Genomic DNA, 20,190 nt, shown 5'->3' with positions numbered 1-20,190 from the left:
AATGTATTTATTCGCAGTGTCTTGACAATTTAAGATATCACAGTGACCAATGGTCATACGTAAAAGGCAACTCGTTATAAATGTCCTCAATCCATAATGTATTTATTCGCAGTGTCTTGACAATTTAAGATATCACAGTGACCAATGGTCATGCGTAAAAGGCAACTCGTTATAAATGTCCTCAATCCATGACGCTCAAGACTAACCTATACAATTTCACTTTTTCCCCCACATTTATATAACGTTGTGTGCGGGGCTGTAAAGTGTTCTCGGACGCACGTTTACTTTCGTTGTAGACGGGTGTATTCAATTCCGCCGATTCTGTTGCAAACCGTTTCTTAAACGGAACGAACGTGGAGTGACTTGCCTCAATTTGTCCAACAAAAACTATCGTTTTAGTTGCCAAACGGAATGCAACTGTTTGGACTAATGATTACACCCCGGGCTTCAGACGGGTTAACGAGACAGCTGCTACACGTGACGGTTATATGGTTGTATAACGCAACAATATTTAGGTCAACGCGATTCTTGTTTGGCACGTGCACACTTACATAAAGTCTCGTGCAGAGGTCTCGAATAACACTGAGGTGAGAGACAAAAAACATGTTCGAACGAGGGGGAAAAACACCACTCGAACGAGTTGACTTATATATATATATATGGTAATTTGTCAGGTTGGACACGGATATTTACAGAGAAAGCAGTACTCACTCACAACACGAAACCATTCAATTATAGGGAGCATGTGTCGTAGCCTATATAGACAATCACTTTTCCCTCAAATACATGTAAAATTACACTTTGTAGCCTATCATTTTAGAGGATAAAATGAACGCATCTTTGTGTTTCATGAATGTTTGTCCTACTTGCTCTGGGCTAGACTATAGCATACGAAACGATTGTGTGTGTGTGTGTGAATGCAATGGACAGAGTGTCCCCTTCACGTGTGGTTGAGTGAATGACTGGGAGTGTAGTGGTGATATATGAGACAGATTGACCTCTTCCGCGTTTTCCTGGAGTTGTGTCCTCATTACCCAGGAGGCTACTTTATCCTTGCACGTGTAGGTCTACGTTTTTATGTCTACCCCCTCCCCGCCTTAGTACAGAGAGAGGAGGAAAAAAATAAAGTACGTTTACAACCCCCCGCCTCTTCTACAGTAGGCTACTTCTACTACATTTAGGCTACACTACCACTTCCTCATGTTCTGCGGCGCCGGGCTGCTGCTGACCGGCTCCAGCCATGTCCAAAGAGAATTTAGCCGGCGGCGGCAATGACGGGACCGCAGACAAACGAACAGGTACTGGTAGACAAACGAACAGGTACTGGTAGACCTACTTGTACCGCGTTCAAGACAACTTGGAACTCGGAAACTCGTAAGCTGAGCTCCGGGTTTCACGTTTGAAAATGATCAGAATCAACCAATAGGAACCTCTACGCAAAAACCGTACGCAAATTTTCACTTGGAGGTTCTGATCTTTCCGAGTTGTCTTGAAAGCACCACATGTGAGTTCTCTAGGCTATGAGGTGATAATAGTTGATTGTAGTCGATGCTATGCGCCGGGTGGGATTTGAGGGGAGCTGTTTCTTTCGCTTTGAAAACAATTCTGGTTCTTCCCCAAAATGTAGGTCAGTAGATCAGTGGAGCAAACGCACACTCGAGGAAGTCCTGGGACGCGCTCGTGGAAATTTTATGATTTTGGCCATATTTGTGGCATTCTACCATGTAATTTCGCAGGTAGGATTTGGCGTGATTTTATAACAATGTGTGCATGGTGGAATTGTATTTATGGTAAACCTGGTGTAAAACTATGCAGCTGCCTTTTCATTGGCGGTCAATAGATCTTCTGTTCATCCCTTTGGTATTTTTGCCTAGACTAATAGTCTATGTCGGTTAGCCTGTTAATCAAATAAAATGGCACCAATCACGTAATTTATGCGTGGATAATGCTTGCACCATGTCCTGTTCAGTCGCACGTATTGCCTAAACTGTGTTTTATATATGTGTTTGGGTAGCCTAAAGTCATAGCCTAGCTTACAGGTTTTCATAGTTGTAGAATTTCAATGTATCGCGGCAAGTTTGTACTTTTGGTGACGAGAATTTCCGATGTCTAAAGCATTCTGATGCATTGCCACATGTTCTCCATGACCACATTGTGATTTTGACGATGCATGGTAAAATGTTAAAGAATATTTCCAAGAAGTGGGTTATGAAACAGTTTCCAAATTCTTAAGGTGGGTGGGTGGATTTATTGGAACGCAGCCCAAAACAATTATTGTTCCTTTCCGAACGTGCTAAGCTAGGCTAATATGCTGCATTCATGCTTAATAACACAATTTTCCATTCTGTAATTTGACCATAACATCCAATAACGTACGTGTTATGAATGTAGTTGAATATGGTCACTCAGGACGCTCCTTTGAAAATAATACCTATTTGCAGCATAAAACATTAGTAAAAAATTTGTAGGCCTGCCTGACACATTTTAATTGGGCCTATATGCTACATCAAATAGGCTAGCTGCGCTTTGGCCAATATGACTGTAGTAACTTGTTTAGGCTATGTAGGCCTGTGTTCAGTTATTTTGTAAAACACCAGAGCCTATAACTTGATAACTTTTCAACACAAGCTGCACGTGCCAAATATGAGGCAAACATTTTGACATTGGTTTACAATTCTTAATGGTGTTGTCGGCTTAACACTCAATTGCTATAACAATATTTATTTGTTCCTGACGTAATAATTATTGCACTTAAAGTAGTATTAGACCTAGTATTAGTTCTAGGATGACAAACGTTACACAGGACTGGATAAATAGGAAATTATGTATTACATATCACTCTGTTAGGCAACCAATTGTTAAAACCGTATTGCCCAACAGTCAACTGTACTTCACCTGAATAGCATAGATTCCCCAATTACAAGATGTATTCCCTCTGTTTTGTATATTGAATAAACAAAATGTATTCTACTGTCAGCCCTCTTTCTTAATATTGTACCTCATCTCATGTATGCATGTGTCCAACATGGCATTGCCATTTTGCCTGGTCCCTAGTATTATTCAAAACCAGTGCAGAGGTTGGTGTGGGGATGGGGGCGATTCCTGTGGGAGTGAAAGGGGAATGGCTCTCCTCAGGTGAGCTAGTCAGATTGGCCAGTGTGACCGGTGTAGAGTTGCCTTTCTTTTGTTGGCTTAAAAGACGGCCAAAGGATTGGATCTATTTTCAGATAATAAAAACAAGCATCCTTAAATTAAGTGAAGTGTAAAGCTCAGATTCCTCTGAAAGAAAATGTGCAAACACAAGGAGGTATGATTAGCCATGAATGATTAACCCATAATTCATTCTACGCTTTTACATGTACGATTGATGAAGAAGTTTGTGCAGGACAACTTCACTGGAACTTTCCTTTTTCCATGGGGGGGTGGGGTTATGATGGGGAGATGAGAATAAAGTGCATAATGTAAACCTGGACACTAATAACTAGCCTATCGGGTCTCTACAATATTCTACAAGTATAATATAGAATTTGAATGGAGAAAGGTGTGTGTAACGCAAACAGGGGTACTTATACTAATTACTAGCTTATCAGGTAATAAACTACATGCTTTTCCCCAGTGAATATAATAGGGAATCTGAACTCGGATACTGACCAATACTGCCATAACGTCATACTGCCTTAACTAGATACTGCCATAACATCATATTGCCATAACTTTATACTGCCATAACATCATACTGCTGTGCTGTCTAATCAACTTTTAGACATGAATGTTCTAGTTGTACCATAGACCCTATCGACACACTGGGGTTCTTGTGTGAGAGCGACAGGTGAGTAGTGAGGAATAGGGGAGGTTGATTATGAGGCACCAGCACCAGTAGAACCAGCCACAGGAAGCTCATCTGATGAGGGAGAGTCCTTTTGAGGGTCCATTTATATGGCTGTGACTGCCAGGGTCTTCATCATTATCATCATCTGCTGAAGACTTGGACCAATGGAGTAGTGCGATCCTCGCCACATTTATCCAGCCATGAGAGAGCATCATCCATGGAAGGTTCAGCAGCTGCATTATCGAGCTCCAGTGCACAGCCTTCTCACTCCATCACACAGCCCTTCCTTACTTGCCATACAGTCATCTCTTAGGAAGCCAGGACCAGAAGTGTAATTTAGTGTCTCATTCAAGGTGATTCAATTGACCTGGTTTCTGCACCACCCACTCATGTCCTGCACAACCAGGGAACTTGTTGATGTCTGGTTCCCAGTTGTCAGTGAGTTTGCGTTTCCCTCTGCATCTCCTATTAGCGTCAAGAACTGGATCAACATTTAAGAAGAGTACTGTCAATTTCTTCTTTCAGAGAACAGAAATTAGTTTCTGCTTGTATCCCAAGACACACACACCCTAAGGGGTCGAAAGCACTCTGAACATTTAAGGGTTATTAACTGCTTTGCTCAAAGTCACAACAGCAGGAGATGACATGGAGAGAGGCTGGCCTAGCCAGGAAATGACTGCTGCTTATTTTCCAGAGGTTGCTCCGGTCCCCTGATGAACTTTGATCCAAACTGGGTCAACGAAACGGATGTGTAGCACAACCATTTCCCCACATAACTACCTAATTGTACACTGCTCAAAAAAATAAAGGGAACACTTAAACAACACAATGTAACTCCAGGTCAATCACACTTCTGTGAAATCAAACTGTCCACTTAGGAAGCAACACTGATTGACATTAAATTGCACATGCTGTTGTGCAAATGGAATAGACAACAGGTGGAAATTATAGACAATTAGCAAGACACCCCCAATAAAGGAGTGGTTCTGCAGGTGGTGACCACAGACCACCTCTCAGTTCCTATGCTTCCTGGCTGATGTTTTGGTCACTTTTGAATGCTGGCGGTGCTTTCACTCTAGTGGTAGCATGAGACGGAGTCTACAACCCACACAAGTGGCTCAGGTAGTGCAGCTCATCCAGGATGGCACATCAATGCGAGCTGTGGCAAGAAGGTTTGCTGTGTCTGTCAGCGTAGTGTCCAGAGCATGGAGGCGCTACCAGGAGACAGGCCAGTACATCAGGAGACGTGGAGTAGGCCGTAGGAGGGCAACAACCCAGGAGCAGGACCGCTACCTCCGCCTTTGTGCAAGGAGGAGCACTGCCAGAGCCCTGCAAAATGACCTCCAGCAGGCCACAAATGTGCATGTGTCTGCTCAAACGGTCAGAAACAGACTCCATGAGGGTGGTATGAGGGCCCGACGTCCACAGGTGGGGGTTGTGCTTACAGCCCAACACCGTGCAGGACGTTTGGCATTTGCCAGAGAACACCAAGATTGGCAAATTCGCCACTGGCGCCCTGTGCTCTTCACAGATGAAAGCAGGTTCACACTGAGCACATGTGACAGACGTGACAGAGTCTGGAGACGCCGTGGAGAACGTTCTGCTGCCTGCAACATCCTCCAGCATGACCGGTTTGGCGGTGGGTCAGTCATGGTGTGGGGTGGCATTTCTTTGTGGGGCCGCACAGCCCTCCATGTGCTCGCCAGAGGTAGCCTGACTGCCATTAGGTACCGAGATGAGATCCTCAGACCCCTTGTGAGACCATATGCTGACACATGCACATTTGTTGCCTGCTGGAGGTCATTTTGCAGGGCTCTGGCAGTGCACCTCATTGCACAAAGGCGGAGGTAGCGGTCCTGCTGCTGGGTTGTTGCCCTGCTACGGCCTCCTCCACGTCTCCTGATGTACTGGCCTGTCTCCTGGTAGCGCCTCCATGCTCTGGACACTACGCTGACAGACACAGCAAACCTTTTTGCCACAGCTCGCATTGATGTGCCATCCTGGATGAACTGCACTACCTGAGCCACTTGTGTGGGTTGTAGACTCCGTCTCATGCTACCACTAGAGTGAGAGCACCGCCAGCATTCAAAAGTGACCAAAACATCAGCCAGGAAGCATAGGAACTGAGAGGTGGTCTGTGGTCACCACCCGCAGAACCATTCCTTTTTTGGGGGTGTCTTACTAATTGCCTATAATTTCCACTTTTGTCTATTCCATTTGCACAACAGCATGTAAAATGTATTGTCAATCAGTGTTGCTTCCTAAGTGGACAGTTTGATTTCACAGAAGTGTGATTGACTTGGAGTTACATTGTGTTGTTTAAGTGTTCCCTCTATTTTTTTGAGCAGTGTATTTGATATGACATTGTCTTCCCCTTAAGTTAGTTACTGCAAAATAGGGGTCTTCACTCTTCCCTTTACAATTGTGTTGGATTTTATGAAATGTCTGATGTTCTAATTTATATCAATTTTCAGTGAATGAATGTTAATGTACATTCTAAATTTACCTCAACCCTGAGCTGCTCACTGTCTTAGTCAAACATCCAAAATCCACAATGTTTCTACTTGATTGGGCAACAAACTTTGTCAGATTTGTCTTAACTATTTTCATGAAAATGAATAAATAAATAAATGGAGATTAACCCTACACGGTGATACAACTACAGAATTAGCTAAATGATTAAAATTACCATAGTTCCACTACCATCTCTCTACCTGTGGAATATTTCCAGTTGTTTTTGCTTTTATGCTACTACAGTTTCTCATGCTTGGTGAGATGCCTGCAGGAAAGGAAGAGAGAGGGCAGGGCTGGAATATTGTTCTGCATTCCACCTCTGTCAGAAATGACCCCAAAATTCCTAGACATAGCCAAGGTTAGTTCATTCATTATTCGTAAACATTTGTTTGCATTAGAATCCCAAAAGATCTTCCCCCTTTTAAACAATATTTCATATAAAATATCACCGCTTATAGTATAATGGGGAGTTGTGTAGGAAGTATGTCAATGTTACAGCATTTATATAAGCACTGAAGTAAGGCGATAGCAGAAACCATCACGTGCCACATGCTGGGGGTAAACTGGGATAAAGCCAGTGGTTAGACGCCCTCTTATGGTGACTTTTACTATCTACATGGAAACTCATCACGTGCTGCGTGACAGCCGGGAGAAACTGTCAGTGCCAGAGGTTGGTGTCTAGTAAGCTGATTTAGGTTGGAGAGTTCATTCACCTCACCTGTCAGGTTTATGGTTTTCAAGATGACTAGTTACAAGCTGGACGGTCATTTCCAGTTAGCTGAACTGAACTGAAACTAATTTACACTGAGGAACATTTGTCAACGGCCTTACAATTGAGAGTTTATTTACAGTCCTCTCAAGTGGATGTTAGTTAGTGCATACACACTTATCATGTGACTGATCACCACAATAACATTTATATTTATAAGATGGTTTAAAATAAATTTTATTTTGAAACTTTTTACACAATATTAAGTTACACTCCCAGGCAGCTTGTAATGATACAAAGTTCCAACCATGTGTATGGGATGCTTGAGGTCAACATCCATTGAGTTGGTATTTGTGCCATAGAAAGCAAGTAAGCATTCATTATTTTATTTTCTCAGTCCTCAGTTGAGGGTTTCAGTTGAGGATCGGGATATGTGAATGTTCTTCATGGAGGTTTTCAACATCGGCAAATATAAAAATCAGGGGAATTAAACAAAACACCAACCCATTTTGTCTCAAGGCCTCCATAATGGTGTCAGTGCTACAATAATGCATCGATTTGACCGTGGGTGAATTACAAATGATGAGAAATCAAAACTAATGTGTCCGTTTTGTATGGTTCTTGTGCCTGTGGTTTAGGATCCTTGCAGTTAGGAGAAACCAATAGCCTTCCTGTTTCTCGGCCTGATGTCATAACACACCACCTGACAGGAGCCATGCCAATCCAAGAGCTGTCTAGGAAACGGAAGGGGGATCTAGACAACAGGTAAGAGCAAAGAGACCTCACCTTTCATAAAGTAGCATAAAAATAACAACATTCTTATTTTTGTATCTTACCTGGTGGACTTATATTTTATGTTCTCCATGTCTTGCAGGGAAGATGGTGATGCTGAAATAGAGGAGGAACAGAGCAGGTATTTGAAGATTCTTTAGTAATTAATTTTATTTCAGCACTAATCTTGGCAAGATCTTTCAGGGCCAGGCCAAGTGTTGAAATGAATCATTTTAAATAATCATAACTATTTCCCATTCCAATTCAGATCGGAAGACGATGATCAACAGGTGAAAATAAAATGCTTCAGGTAAGAGCCTGGGCATACATATTCATTTGGTATATTGAAAGGGAGTTAAAGGCCCAATGCAGACGTAAAAAAAAAATCTCAATATCAAATCACTTCTGGGTAACAATTAAGTACCTTACTGTGATTGTTTTCAATCAAAATGGTCAAAAAGAAACAAAAATAGCTTCTTAGCAAGAGCAGTTTCTCAAGCAAGAATTTCGCTAGGACTGTCTGGGAGTGGTCTGAGCGGGGAGGGGAAAACTGAAAAGCTGTTTGGAACTCTCTTATTGGTCTCTTAACTAATTTATCGCCTGGTGATGTGACCAGGTAGACCAAAACTCCATCCCACCAAAACTGGCTGAAATTTCAGGCGGTCATTTCAACAGCTCTTACACTAAAAGGACATTATCATAATTTTCACAATTTCACAGTATTATTCCAACATCATGTGAAAATATATATAAAACACAGGAAAATCACATTTTTGACTGCACTGGCTTTAAAAAAACAGGAGGATACTTTAATATTATATATAATCTAATACTCTAATACTACAGTTGAAGCTGGTGGTATGATGCGAATGACCACATCAATGTAACGCCAATAATAACAATAACACTTTCATGTGTTGTTGTTATTATAAATGATATCATGCTGACTTGATAGCAACCCATCAGACACCTGTATACTTAAGTGTGTGAGATATGTGTGAGAGAGACAAATAAGTGTATTTGTGCCCTCACTCAAAGGGAGCCACACAGCCAAATTGAAAAGCGGCGGAGGGACAAAATGAACACCCTTATCGACGAGCTGTCAGCCATGATCCCCTCCTGTAACCCCATGGCCAGAAAGCTTGACAAACTCACTGTGCTGCGAATGGCTGTGCAGCACCTCAAAGCCCTGAAAGGTAGGCCTCATCATCCCTAAACTGTCCTTACAACACAGTACCACACCAGGCAATCTGTGCAGCACCGCACATCTCTTTAAGTTAGGTCTCATGAAGCTATACTAATGCAGTTAGATCCTACGACACATGATGGCGGAAAAATACACCGCTGTGCACAAATAGCTATTGTTCATTGCTGATAATATACAGTACCAGTCAAATGTTTGGACACACCTACTCATTCAAGGATTTTTCAATATTTGTACTATTTCTACTACATTATAAAGTAATAGTGAAGACATCAAAACTATGAAAAAACACACATGGAATCATGTAGTAACCAAACAAGTGTTAAACAAATCAAAATATATTTTATATTTAAGATTCTTCAAAGTAGCCACCCTTTGCCTTGGTGACAGCTTTGCACACTTGGCATTCTCTCAACCAGCTTCATGAGGTAGTCACCTGGAATGCATTTCAATTAACAGGTGTGCCTTGTTAAAAGTTAATTTGTGGAATTTCTTTCCTTCTTAATGCGTTTGAGCCAATCAGTTGTGTTGTGACAAGGTAGGGGTGGTATACAGAAGATAGCCTTATTTGGTAAAATACCAAGTCCATATTATGTCAAGAACAGCACAAATAAGCAAAGAGAAATGACAGTCCATCATTACTTTAAGACATGACGGTCAGTCAATGCAGAAAATGTCAAGAACTTCAAGTGCAGTCGCGAAAACCATCAAGCGCTATGATGAAACTGGCTCTCATGAGGAACGCCACAGGAAAGGAAGACCCAGAGTTACCTTTGCTGCAGAGGATAAGTTCATTAGAGTTAACTGCACCTCAGATTGCATCCAAAATAAATGCTTTACAGAGTTCAAGTAACAGACACATCAACTGTTCAGAGGAGCCTTCATGGTCGAATTGCTGCAAAGAAACCACTATTAAAGGACACCAATAAGAAGAAGAGACTTGCTTGGGCCAATAAACACGAGCAATGGACATTAGACTGGTGGAAGTCTGTCCTTTGGTCTGATGAGTCCAAATGTGAGATTCTTGGATTTTAACCGCCGTGTCTTTGTGAGACGCAGAGTAGGTGAAAGGATGATCTCCGCATGTGGGGTTCCCACCGTGAAGCATGGAGGAGGAGGTGTGAAGGTGTGTTGCTGGTGACACTGTCAGTGATTTATCTAGAATCCAAGGCACACTTATTCAGCATGGCTACCACAGCATTCTGCAGCGATACGCCATCCCGTCTGATTTGCGCACAGTGGTACTATCATTTGTTTTTCAACAGAACAATGACCAAAAACACACCTCCAGGCTGTGTAAGGGCTATTTGACCTGGCCTCCACAATCCCCCAACATCAACCCAATTGAAATGGCTTGGGATGAGTTGGACCTCAGAGGGAAGGAAAAGCAGCCAACAAGTGCTCAGGTTATGTGGGAACTCCTTCAAGACTGTTGGAAAAGCATTCCAGGTGAAGCTGGTTGAGAGAATACCAAGAGTGTGCAAGGCTGTCATTTAGGCAAAGGGTGGCTACTTTGAAGAATATATTTTGATTTGTTTAACACTTTTTTGGTTACTACATGATTCCATATGTGTTATTTCATAATTTTGATGTCTTCACTATTATTCTACAATGTAGAAAATAGTAAAAGTAAAGAAAAACCTTTGAAGGAGTATGTGTGTCCAAACTTTTGACTGGTGTTGTATAAAGATTTAATATTCATATGTATTTTTAACTCAAGTTATGATAGAAATGTTGAGCTCCTAAGTGGCAGGTACAACACAGACTAACAGCTCAGTGCTGTGTTCGTCTCCTCAGCAGGTGCTAGCAGTTCCTTTACTGACGTTAACTACAAACGCAAGCCTTCGTTTCTGCCTCAGGATGATCTCAAGCACCTGGTGCTCACGGTAGGCCGCCCTTCAATCTGTCTCAATCTCTTTCTCCAATCAACCAAAATCAATCCCATTTGGTATTCTGGCAGCAGTCACAACAGTGGGGTAGGATTATGTGGTGTGTCGATTTATAGTTTTTGTGTGTTGGGTCTACTAGGCTCCAAAAATAGCTGAGAATTTGGGAAATATTTGGGATATGGGAAATATAATATTAACCAATAATTAAGTGGTCTAGGGTTATTCCTTTATGATTACAATAATGAGGTCAAATCTATTTTCAAAGTGCCAAATTTTATCCAAAGTTATGAGAGCGTGGTGGACATGTTTCTTAATCAGACTTTAAGTCTACACTTTATTTTATGGACAGTACCACAGGTATACCCTCTGGGTTTGCTACAGTATTTTTCCATTCAGTCGCTAACTAACTTTACTCTGGGAAATCCCTAATTAGAAAAGGATGTGTCAACTGCTCAGTTCAATGTAGAATTAAATATAGAAGTAGCCGGTTCTTTCCCCTCGCTTGGAGTGTTCTGTTGTATAACCTTTGCCAGCTCTGTTCTCCCACAAGTGTGCATGTTTGTCACACAGTCTGCCATTTTAGAGTAAACAGAGAGAGTGGATACACACTGATGGTTTCAAAATACTGTAGCAGTGTCAGTGTTTTCATGGATCCAGATTGAAATATATTGGGGTCATGCCGTGTCTCATTTCCCCAGGCTGCAGATGGGTTCCTGTTCGTGGTGAGTTGTGACAGGGGGAAGATCCTCTTTACCTCAGAATCCGTCTCCAAGTTCCTCAACTACAGTCGGGTCAGTGAACTGGTTATACTTAAGCAATACAGCCTGAGGGGGTGTGGTATACGGTCTGATATACCATGGCTTTCAGACAATCAGCAATCAGGGCTCAAACCACCTAGTTTATAATATACAATAAGCAGGTCTGGCAGTCTTAATTTACTACTTAATTCTAAATTGAGCTAATTATTGAGGTGGATTCCAACAATGTCCCCATCACTCAATCCCATCTATTATCCACTTAAATACTCTCAATGACAACTTTAGGAAGAGGTCATTACTTAACAGTGCTATCCCATTCATTTAGTTCCATGGTTTGGTTTTATTTTGCCATTTGTAACAGGCACCCCATGCCCCTACCACTCCCATTGATTTTTAGCTAGCGGTGGCTAAAGTTAGCAGATGTTTGTAGTGGCTGTCTAAAGAAGACTGAACCATGTATTCTCCTGGCCCATTGACTACTTACAGGGTGAGGAACTATCTAACATTAAATTGTAAAATACTGAAATTCTCTTTTAGTACCTTGTAATTTCTGTACCATATTAAAGTTATACCTGAATCTGTTTCATGCTTTATATTGTGGAGGTGATGCTTGAAGTGGAGACCGGATGTTTAACCAGAAAGTTTAGGTGGTTCTGAAGTGGGGATCTGAATCAGTTGTTTCCCCTAGTTCAGAACTATAGTTGGCTAGCTAGCTAGCTCACACAAAATTTGGTTCCGGGTTCTGAAATTAATAGTTTGGTTCTGATAATTAAAGTGCTGTTTTTGTTTACAGTTGGAACTAATTGGACAGAGTCTTTTTGATTATGTCCACCCGAAGGACATTAGTAAAGTGAAAGAGCAGCTGTCAGCCTCAGGATTATACCCTCGCGAACGGCTCATAGATGCCAAAAGTAAGTCTGCAAAGACTTTATTTAAATGTATCTGTTTCTGGGATTTTCATATCTTTTTCTCTCTGTGTTTTGATTTGTTTGTGTCTTGTTGAGATGCAGTTAAAGCTATGTCACCACTATAACGGTATTACTTTAAAGAAAGTTGCAGCTTTTATCTCAGTTCTATTAGCACAGGGGAAAGAGCAGAGAGTCTGGCTTCTGTTTGTTGTTGCTTTACTGGTTTCCACTTTGCCCTCATTCTCTTTTGAGGTCACAGATTCGTAGTTTTTATATTCTGTCTTCAATGTGTTTTTTTATATTGCAAATATAATAAGATGTTGTTGGATCATAGGCTCTCCTGGTTCTTTAGCAGGGTTACAGGTGCAGGACCTTCCTGTGGGAGCAGTTCAACTGTGTACAGGGGCACGGCGCTCCTTCTTCTGCCGCATGAAGCACAGCAGAACAGTTATGAAGACAGAAGACAAAACCATCCAGCCCAGCAGCTCTAAGAAAAAGGGTGAGAGAGCCATGCAGAAAGAACTTTCACTAAATACATCGTAAGAGCAGAGAGAAACGTGGTGGTCATCAACCCAGAAGCACAATTTATTTTTCTTGATACCATCTCACTAAGGTTAGCCCTGATAGGGCCATGATTGGAATTGCATGTGGGGGTTAATTGTAAACATGTGTTTTATGTACACTATCTCCCCCTGTAGAGTCTCAACGATACTGCACTGTCCATTGCACTGGTTACATGCGGAGTTGGCCTTCCACCCAGCTGGATGCTGAGAGCGACGATAACGAGTTCTCCCATCTGTCCTGCTTGGTCGCTGTGTGCCGCGTTCACCCTAACAATGCCTGTCAGCCCTCACTAGAGGTCAAGGTCAAACCCACCCAGTTTGTCACTCGCTTTGCAATTGACGGCAAGTTCACCTTCGTGGACCAACAGTAAGTTGTGCCTCTTGTCCCCTCCACAAACCTTTTTGGGATTTTCGCTCATTATTAAATATTCTTGGCAAGTGTTGGCATAATTTTGAACCAATACTGTTCATAAGGGGGAATTGTGGGCATATCCTTCACCTGATGAAAAACACTGGGAGGAAAATAAAACTGAATCTATACCCTGTGAAAGTACCGCCCTTTTCGTTTTACTTCTGGATCAAGTCCGCTAATCTTTTGTACAGGCTTCACGATTATATAATCAAATTCGTAATATATATATAAAATGATATATGTTTTTACTGAGTTTTTGCATTTAAGACCATTGTGCTACGTTTTTGCCCATTGAAGACCATTCAAAAAGCCTACAAAAGTTAAACAACTACAAGGCTGTGGGGCAGTCACTTCCTGGTAACTTTCATAGCGTATTGTTCTCAGTTTTTTGTTCATATTCGATCTCTTTCAGCTGAGTTGAGTATGTTTTGATACATACTGTAATGTTAGCCAAGGCTACGGTAAGTTAAATTGGCCTTGGCTAACATTACAGTTATACCCTGGGTAACCCAACCTGTGCTTGTATTAACAGCGAAAGAAAGAAACAAATAAAGAGAAAAGCAATGACGTTGGTTAAGGCAGGCCTGGCAGGCAGTCATCTTGGATAGGGTTTGCCATGGCACCCCCTACCCATACCACAGTGGCTGTAAGTGTAATGGGGTTACCCCAAGTTTTTCGGCAACTGGTCTAAATGCATTCCAAGGGAGACAATATACCCCTTGAAGAGATGACTGTACTGATTATTTCAAGAGATGGCAACAGTACAATACTAGTACTATTGGTTTGAAATACAGATTATAAATTGAAAAATGTTTACTTGGAACATTGTGTTGGAAATATTATTTTGCATGTCAAGATAAGACCTTTTTACTTATCGGTTGTCAAATAGTTAGCTCCAACAGGAGCCCTTTAACGTATGTGAATTTGTTATTGTGACTCAGGCTGTCCTAGATGAAGGACAAAGGAAACCGCACACTGCTCTTGATAGTATCACTGATATTTAATAAGCTTACGTATCGGCCTCGCGGCCTTCGTCAGAGCTTTTGTGAATTTTTTAAAACTACTAGTTGGTATCAAACCAGACTGGTGAGATGTTTCATCACTCTGAACTGGCACACAGCCCTGGACTCACTGTGTCTTTGATGGTAATGTTAGGATCCTCCTCATTGGTGCTGAACACTGTGAGGCCAGCAAGGCTGTCACCAAGGTTGGCAAAGTGTATAAATAAGACGTATTAAACACGTCTGTAAAACCACAATGAGGACATAGCAAGTTTTCGAGGTTTTTCGTATGATGTACCCAATGACTAATGAAAACTTGCTATGTCCTCATTGTGGTTTTACAGACGTGTTTAATACGTCTTATTTATACACTTTTGTAATATTTATGAAATGCATATTGATATATTTGGTAGCACTTATTTGTTTTTCCTTTGCCTCCAACCCCCTTCGATGTGTGGAACGGATGTGGGTGAGGCTAGGTCTACATAAGGGTGCAAATTTTTAAAAATTCACAAAAGCTCTGACGAAGGCCGTGAGGCCGATACGTAAGCTTATTAAATATCAGTGATACTATCAAGAGCAGTGTGCGTTTTCCTTCATCTTGTTCAACTGTTGCCATGCACCTGCAAAATAAGATTGCTCAGATGTGCGAGTGCCTTTTGAATTTTGACCTAGGCTGTCCTAAAATGTAACACTGGTGGTGAGATCTTCTGACCAACAGCAGAGTGTGCATTGAACGCGTCAGTCCAATTTGATTTATGTTTACAGTATAATTCATATTATCTGTAAGTAGTTTTCTTTTTGTTGCTTTTGAGTGAGATTCTTTCTACTTTGCCATTTCATCCCAATTCTGGGAACAAGAACCCAGCTCACTTTACCGGGGTCAAATGTTTGACAACCATTCCATTTACTCTTTTCCATAGAAACAGAAAGGCTGCATCATGTATATTGATGATTATAGTTAGTATTTATTGTGCCATTCTGAAATGATGTACATAGTTAGAGCTGGTAAGTGGACAGAAGATATTAAACCTGGGACTGTAGTAGATTTAGAGAGAATAACAGCCTCCTTGTCTCTGTCCTTCAGAGCCACTACTGTTCTGGGCTACTTGCCACAGGAACTACTGGGGACATCTTGTTACGAGTACTTCCACCAGGACGACCTGCAACACCTCGCAGAGACACACAGGAAAGGTAATGGAGAATAGTTTGGTTGTCTATCGTATCTACGTACAGGTGAGAATCATATGTTCTCCAGATGTGCACGGTGCTCAAACAGATATGAATTATATTTGGGTTGCAGAAGATTACCAGGTTCTTACCTTCTTCGCATGGTAAAATGGTGATTACACCATAATAACCTGTTCATTACTTGTTTTTTATTGGGGGGGGGGATTCATGAATAAAACAAGCACATTGCAGTGATAGAAGTGGCATTTTGTGTCTCAACAGTTCTCCGCAGTAAAGAGAAGATTGAGACCAGCTGCTACAAGTTCAAAACAAAACATGGCTCCTTCGTCAAGCTTCAAAGTCAGTGGTTTAGTTTTATAAACCCGTGGACCAAAGAAATTGAGTTTATTGTGTCAACAAACCGAGTTTTGTAAGTGCCTTTTCACATTAGGTCTAGATTGTGGGTTGAACAATCCATAATGATATTCAGTAAAATACATTTATTTAATAATCTGCTTCCTAATCAAGACACAAGTTCAGTCAAAATTGTCCCATTTTGGTTCCAAAATGTAGCTGTTTTTCGAGAGTCCTCAGCGTTGTACTAATGACATCATACAAGGGATGTACAATCATTTGTCATCTGTACCCTCTCCACACACAGGGGACCCGGTCACACAGAAGCTGAACAGCCGAGCAGCTCCAAGCTGTTGGACGGTAAGGAAAGGAATATTTGTCCTGGTCATTCTGGATGTTGTTTGGGTGTGTGGACCGACCTCCGCTCACTGTCCTGACCCCTCCCTCTGTTACAGAAGAGAGCAAACGTACTATCCTTATCCCTGGCATCTCCAGTGGCATGGCCACTATGATCTACGCTGGCAGCATAGGGACCCAGATAGCAAACGAGCTCTTGGACTCCAACAGGTGTGTTACGTGTATTATGGCATTGTTTTACAGAGCTTTGTTTGACCACCAGGAGGAAGCTGGTACTTGTACAGTCGGCTTACATCGTTTTTTGTTTTATTGGCACATGACCTTGAATATGATGATGACGGCCATGATGTAGATGATGTAGTCCCGTGTAGCTCAGTTGGTAGAGCATGGCGCTTGCAACGCCAGGGTTGTGGGTTCGATTCCCACGGGGGGCCAGTACAAAAAGGTGTGAATGTATGTACTTGTAAGTCGCTCTGGATAAGAGCGTCTGCTAAATGACTTAAATGTAAATGAATATTTTGTTACATTAGTCCTGCTTTCTTTCACCGCCAAAATGTCTCTGTTGCATAGACGATGTCTCTGTGTCTGTGCAGGGTCAATTGTTCTCCATCCAGTGGAACCTCCAGTCCCTTCTGTCCACCTCAGGACAGGTCTCCAATGGTCTCCTCTCATGCCAACGTGAGTCACCTTACCTACCTCACCTCTCATCCTGCAGTGTCTTTAGGGCCATAGGCAGTAGTTGCATGTTGACTATATTTTTTTAAACTATTTTCATTACGGCATAAAGGGAGAGAGTATGGTGCTTTTTACATGCAGGTCGCAACCATAACCACTTGAGTTCTCCCTATGGACACATGCCTTGCATAGATTTAAAACTTTTCAACTGATTGTAATATTTTGATGTACTTTAACTTATCAATAACCAGGGTAAATATTACACCTCTTAATAGTTGCGCTTGAAGAGTTTTGTAAATGGAACTTTGTATCAAAAAATCTATAGAGCAAAGATGTTCTGTATTATTATGTACCCACTTGTCCTCTTCCAGATGCCAAATGAGGAGGTGACTGACTCAGATACAGTGAGCAAGCCTAGATTACAGTCTGCTTCAAAGGGGGCCACATACGCTGGCAGCAACACACATATGGACACAGGTAGTTACCATTCAAAGTCCTATACAAAGTAATCTCAGAAGCAATGCATTTACATGATCTTTCGTTTACCTAGGCTGTTATCAATCAGACGGTTTTAAGTGTATGTTTGGGTTACTTAGTTATACTTAGAGTTATCCTTGGTTAGCATATGACTAACATAACTTTGTGTATTGGTCGATTTTGATGACAGCCCGTTCTCCCCCAGGAGAGAGCTCCCAGATGGACCTGGACAGCATGGTGGGACCAGGCCTCGGTATCCTGAGCAACGATGAGGCTGCCATGGCCGTCATCATGAGCCTGCTGGAGACTGATGCCAACCTGGGGGACGCAGTAGACTTTGACAACATGCACTGGTCTCACTAGTAGAGATTCAAATGCCATGAATTCAGGAAAATAATTTAGATTCCAATTCAAGAATTGAAAAATGATATTTATTCTTATCTACATTACTTGATTTATTTATTTAAGCATTTTCAAAGAGGATTTCATTCAATTTATGAATTGGGATTTCAATTCATGACCAGAATTGAAATGGAATTGACCCCCAACTCCATCAGTCATAAACTCTGTAGTTTATGGTTAGACAAACTACATCCAGGGACAATTTTCATGTGCTCCGCTACCAAGGAAACAGATCTATGTGCTTCTGAGGACTTCTACAGCTCTCTGTTTAAGTTTCAGCAAGAGAAATCTAGCCTGCGCTAAAACCAGCAAACTCTTTGGTGGCTTACACAGCTGGTTCAATTGGTGGGGATTTTTTTGATCAATGTTTCAATGTAACTGAATGTGTACTAAAACCACCCGAGTTTGCCTATATCTGGGGGGTCACGGATCGATAGCAGTTCGGTACTCTTGGGGTTCCCGCCGGTGTGAAAGTGATCAACTCAAATTCCAAGGTAGTGGACGGAGGCATAGGTTAATCAATTGCAAAGTATATTAACACTGATCACTTGTGTGAATAACTTGAAATGAAAACATTACAAACGTGTCTTCACTCAAATTGTCATTGTCTGTTATTACAAAGTGAAATTGTATATTGTTCTGTCTTTTTGCTCTTGCATTGTAGGCTTCTGTGTAGGTGTCTATTGTAAAGACAGCAGCACTCCTTTTTCTGAAGTCACTCAAGAGGTAGAGCCGCTTCTCTTGAAATTATTTCATTTACACTGAAACAGAACACCCTGAAGATGCACCTGCAGGGATGTAATGGAGGCTAAACGCACAGAACACCTTTTAGTTTGGGAAAAGCATTTACACATTTATTCCGCAGCGTTGGCTTTGTTAGCAATAGCGTGTGCGTTGCCTATCCTAGAGGAACACAATGGAAATAAGCTCTCAGGCTTTATTATGTTTTGTCCTCAATGGTTTTAAATATCTGTTCTTCAACTTTTGAATGATAAAATAAAATACTCACTGCCCGTCATCACAACCAGCGTTCAGCGCTTACCCACTTTAATCCTTTACCACTACATCCCTGTGCATCTGCCTTATACAAACACATCCTAGTTGGTTTGAAATGTGGAGGTGTGAAACTAATCCAGACAAGGAAAATAATGCTTGCAAACAACCTTTTGATCCTCGCTTCAACAAACTATTGTGAAAGCCTCTTTAGTCCCAGAACCAATCTCAATACGGTGTCTGCTTTTGCTCTGAATAGAGCATTACTTTCTCTCTGTGTGAAGTTTGCACACCTTCCAAATACTAATAAGTACTTGAAAATAAGTGAAGTCTGTGTTGCTGGAATTCAATCTAAATGCACTGTACATTTTGTTCTGCAATTTTGGTTGCAGAACAAAATGAGGGACAAAAGGGAGAAATATCAGTGAATCCATAATGACTTGAATTGTAATGCCTGTGTGCACTCCTGCAGTGTTGATTATTATGACACTTTTTGGGTGAGGGAAGATCATGGCTTCATGTGCAAAGAATCAAGTAATCTGGCACAGAAAAGCAAGTTAATTAACTGCATGTCAAACTTTGATATTCTTTGGCTCTGACCAATGCATCCATGCAATGCAAATAAACATTCAAAACAAATCTGAACCCATTAACAAAGTTTAATATGAAACTTATGTTTTTATCTTGAAAGTTTGCAAACGTCATTTAAGTCATTTGACTTAAATATAGAAAATCTGGACACTGCATTTCAACTCAGATGGAATATAAAAAAATATGTATGTGAATGGAATAGTTATCACGTGTAATTGTCCCTAGGAGTACTATGGTCCTTACACTACCCTGTTCCTTTAAAAAGTGGGTCCCTCTGCTTCACTCTCACAAGTCCCTTGTGCCCGTACTGATGGGAAATCATTTTTATGACCTCTCAGCAGCGCTATCCCACTTCTGACACCCAATGTAGTTAATTCAGGGGGTACCGACCAAGATTCGATCCCGGTCCCTGTGACTGTCAGTTCAACACCTTAGCCAATACTGCATGTCATCCATAGAGATTCATATTTGTTGACTTAACAGAGAATTTAAAAAGAGTTGTCTAAGTTGGCAGAGCATGGCGTTTGCAACACCAGGATGGTGGGTTTGATTCCCGGGGCCACCCATACCTAAAATATATGCAAGCAAGACTAAGACGCTTTGGATAAAAGTG

The 20,190-nt window shown here is 41.5% G+C and overlaps 1 protein-coding gene across 8 annotated transcripts; it reads left to right on the top strand.

Annotated features, from left to right (window-relative positions):
• Positions 1-1,087: 1,087 nt before the first annotated feature.
• Positions 1,088-19,017, top strand: LOC129865092 (basic helix-loop-helix ARNT-like protein 1). 8 transcript variants are annotated; one of them, XM_055937573.1, is made up of 17 exons: positions 1,088-1,320; positions 7,691-7,817; positions 7,927-7,965; positions 8,092-8,133; positions 8,862-9,019; positions 10,825-10,913; positions 11,615-11,707; positions 12,468-12,585; positions 12,935-13,081; positions 13,281-13,512; positions 15,646-15,752; positions 16,011-16,158; positions 16,390-16,442; positions 16,538-16,649; positions 17,033-17,117; positions 17,486-17,591; positions 17,782-19,017. In XM_055937573.1, the coding sequence occupies exons 1-17, from the start codon at positions 1,272-1,274 to the stop codon at positions 17,952-17,954; spliced, it is 1,878 nt and encodes a 625-aa protein (XP_055793548.1). In that variant the 5' UTR covers positions 1,088-1,271; the 3' UTR covers positions 17,955-19,017. The 8 variants fall into 8 exon arrangements, with proteins under 8 accessions (XP_055793548.1, XP_055793551.1, XP_055793547.1 ...); XM_055937576.1 differs by having other exon boundaries at positions 1,089-1,298; positions 17,797-19,017; XM_055937572.1 differs by having other exon boundaries at positions 1,089-1,298.
• Positions 19,018-20,190: the final 1,173 nt, after the last annotated feature.

The sequence above is a fragment of the Salvelinus fontinalis genome, chromosome 11 (genome assembly GCF_029448725.1).
Source record: "Salvelinus fontinalis isolate EN_2023a chromosome 11, ASM2944872v1, whole genome shotgun sequence".
NCBI lineage: Eukaryota > Metazoa > Chordata > Actinopteri > Salmoniformes > Salmonidae > Salvelinus > Salvelinus fontinalis.
Note: the sequence above shows the minus strand (reverse complement) of the source record. Positions and strands in the feature narration are given on the sequence as shown.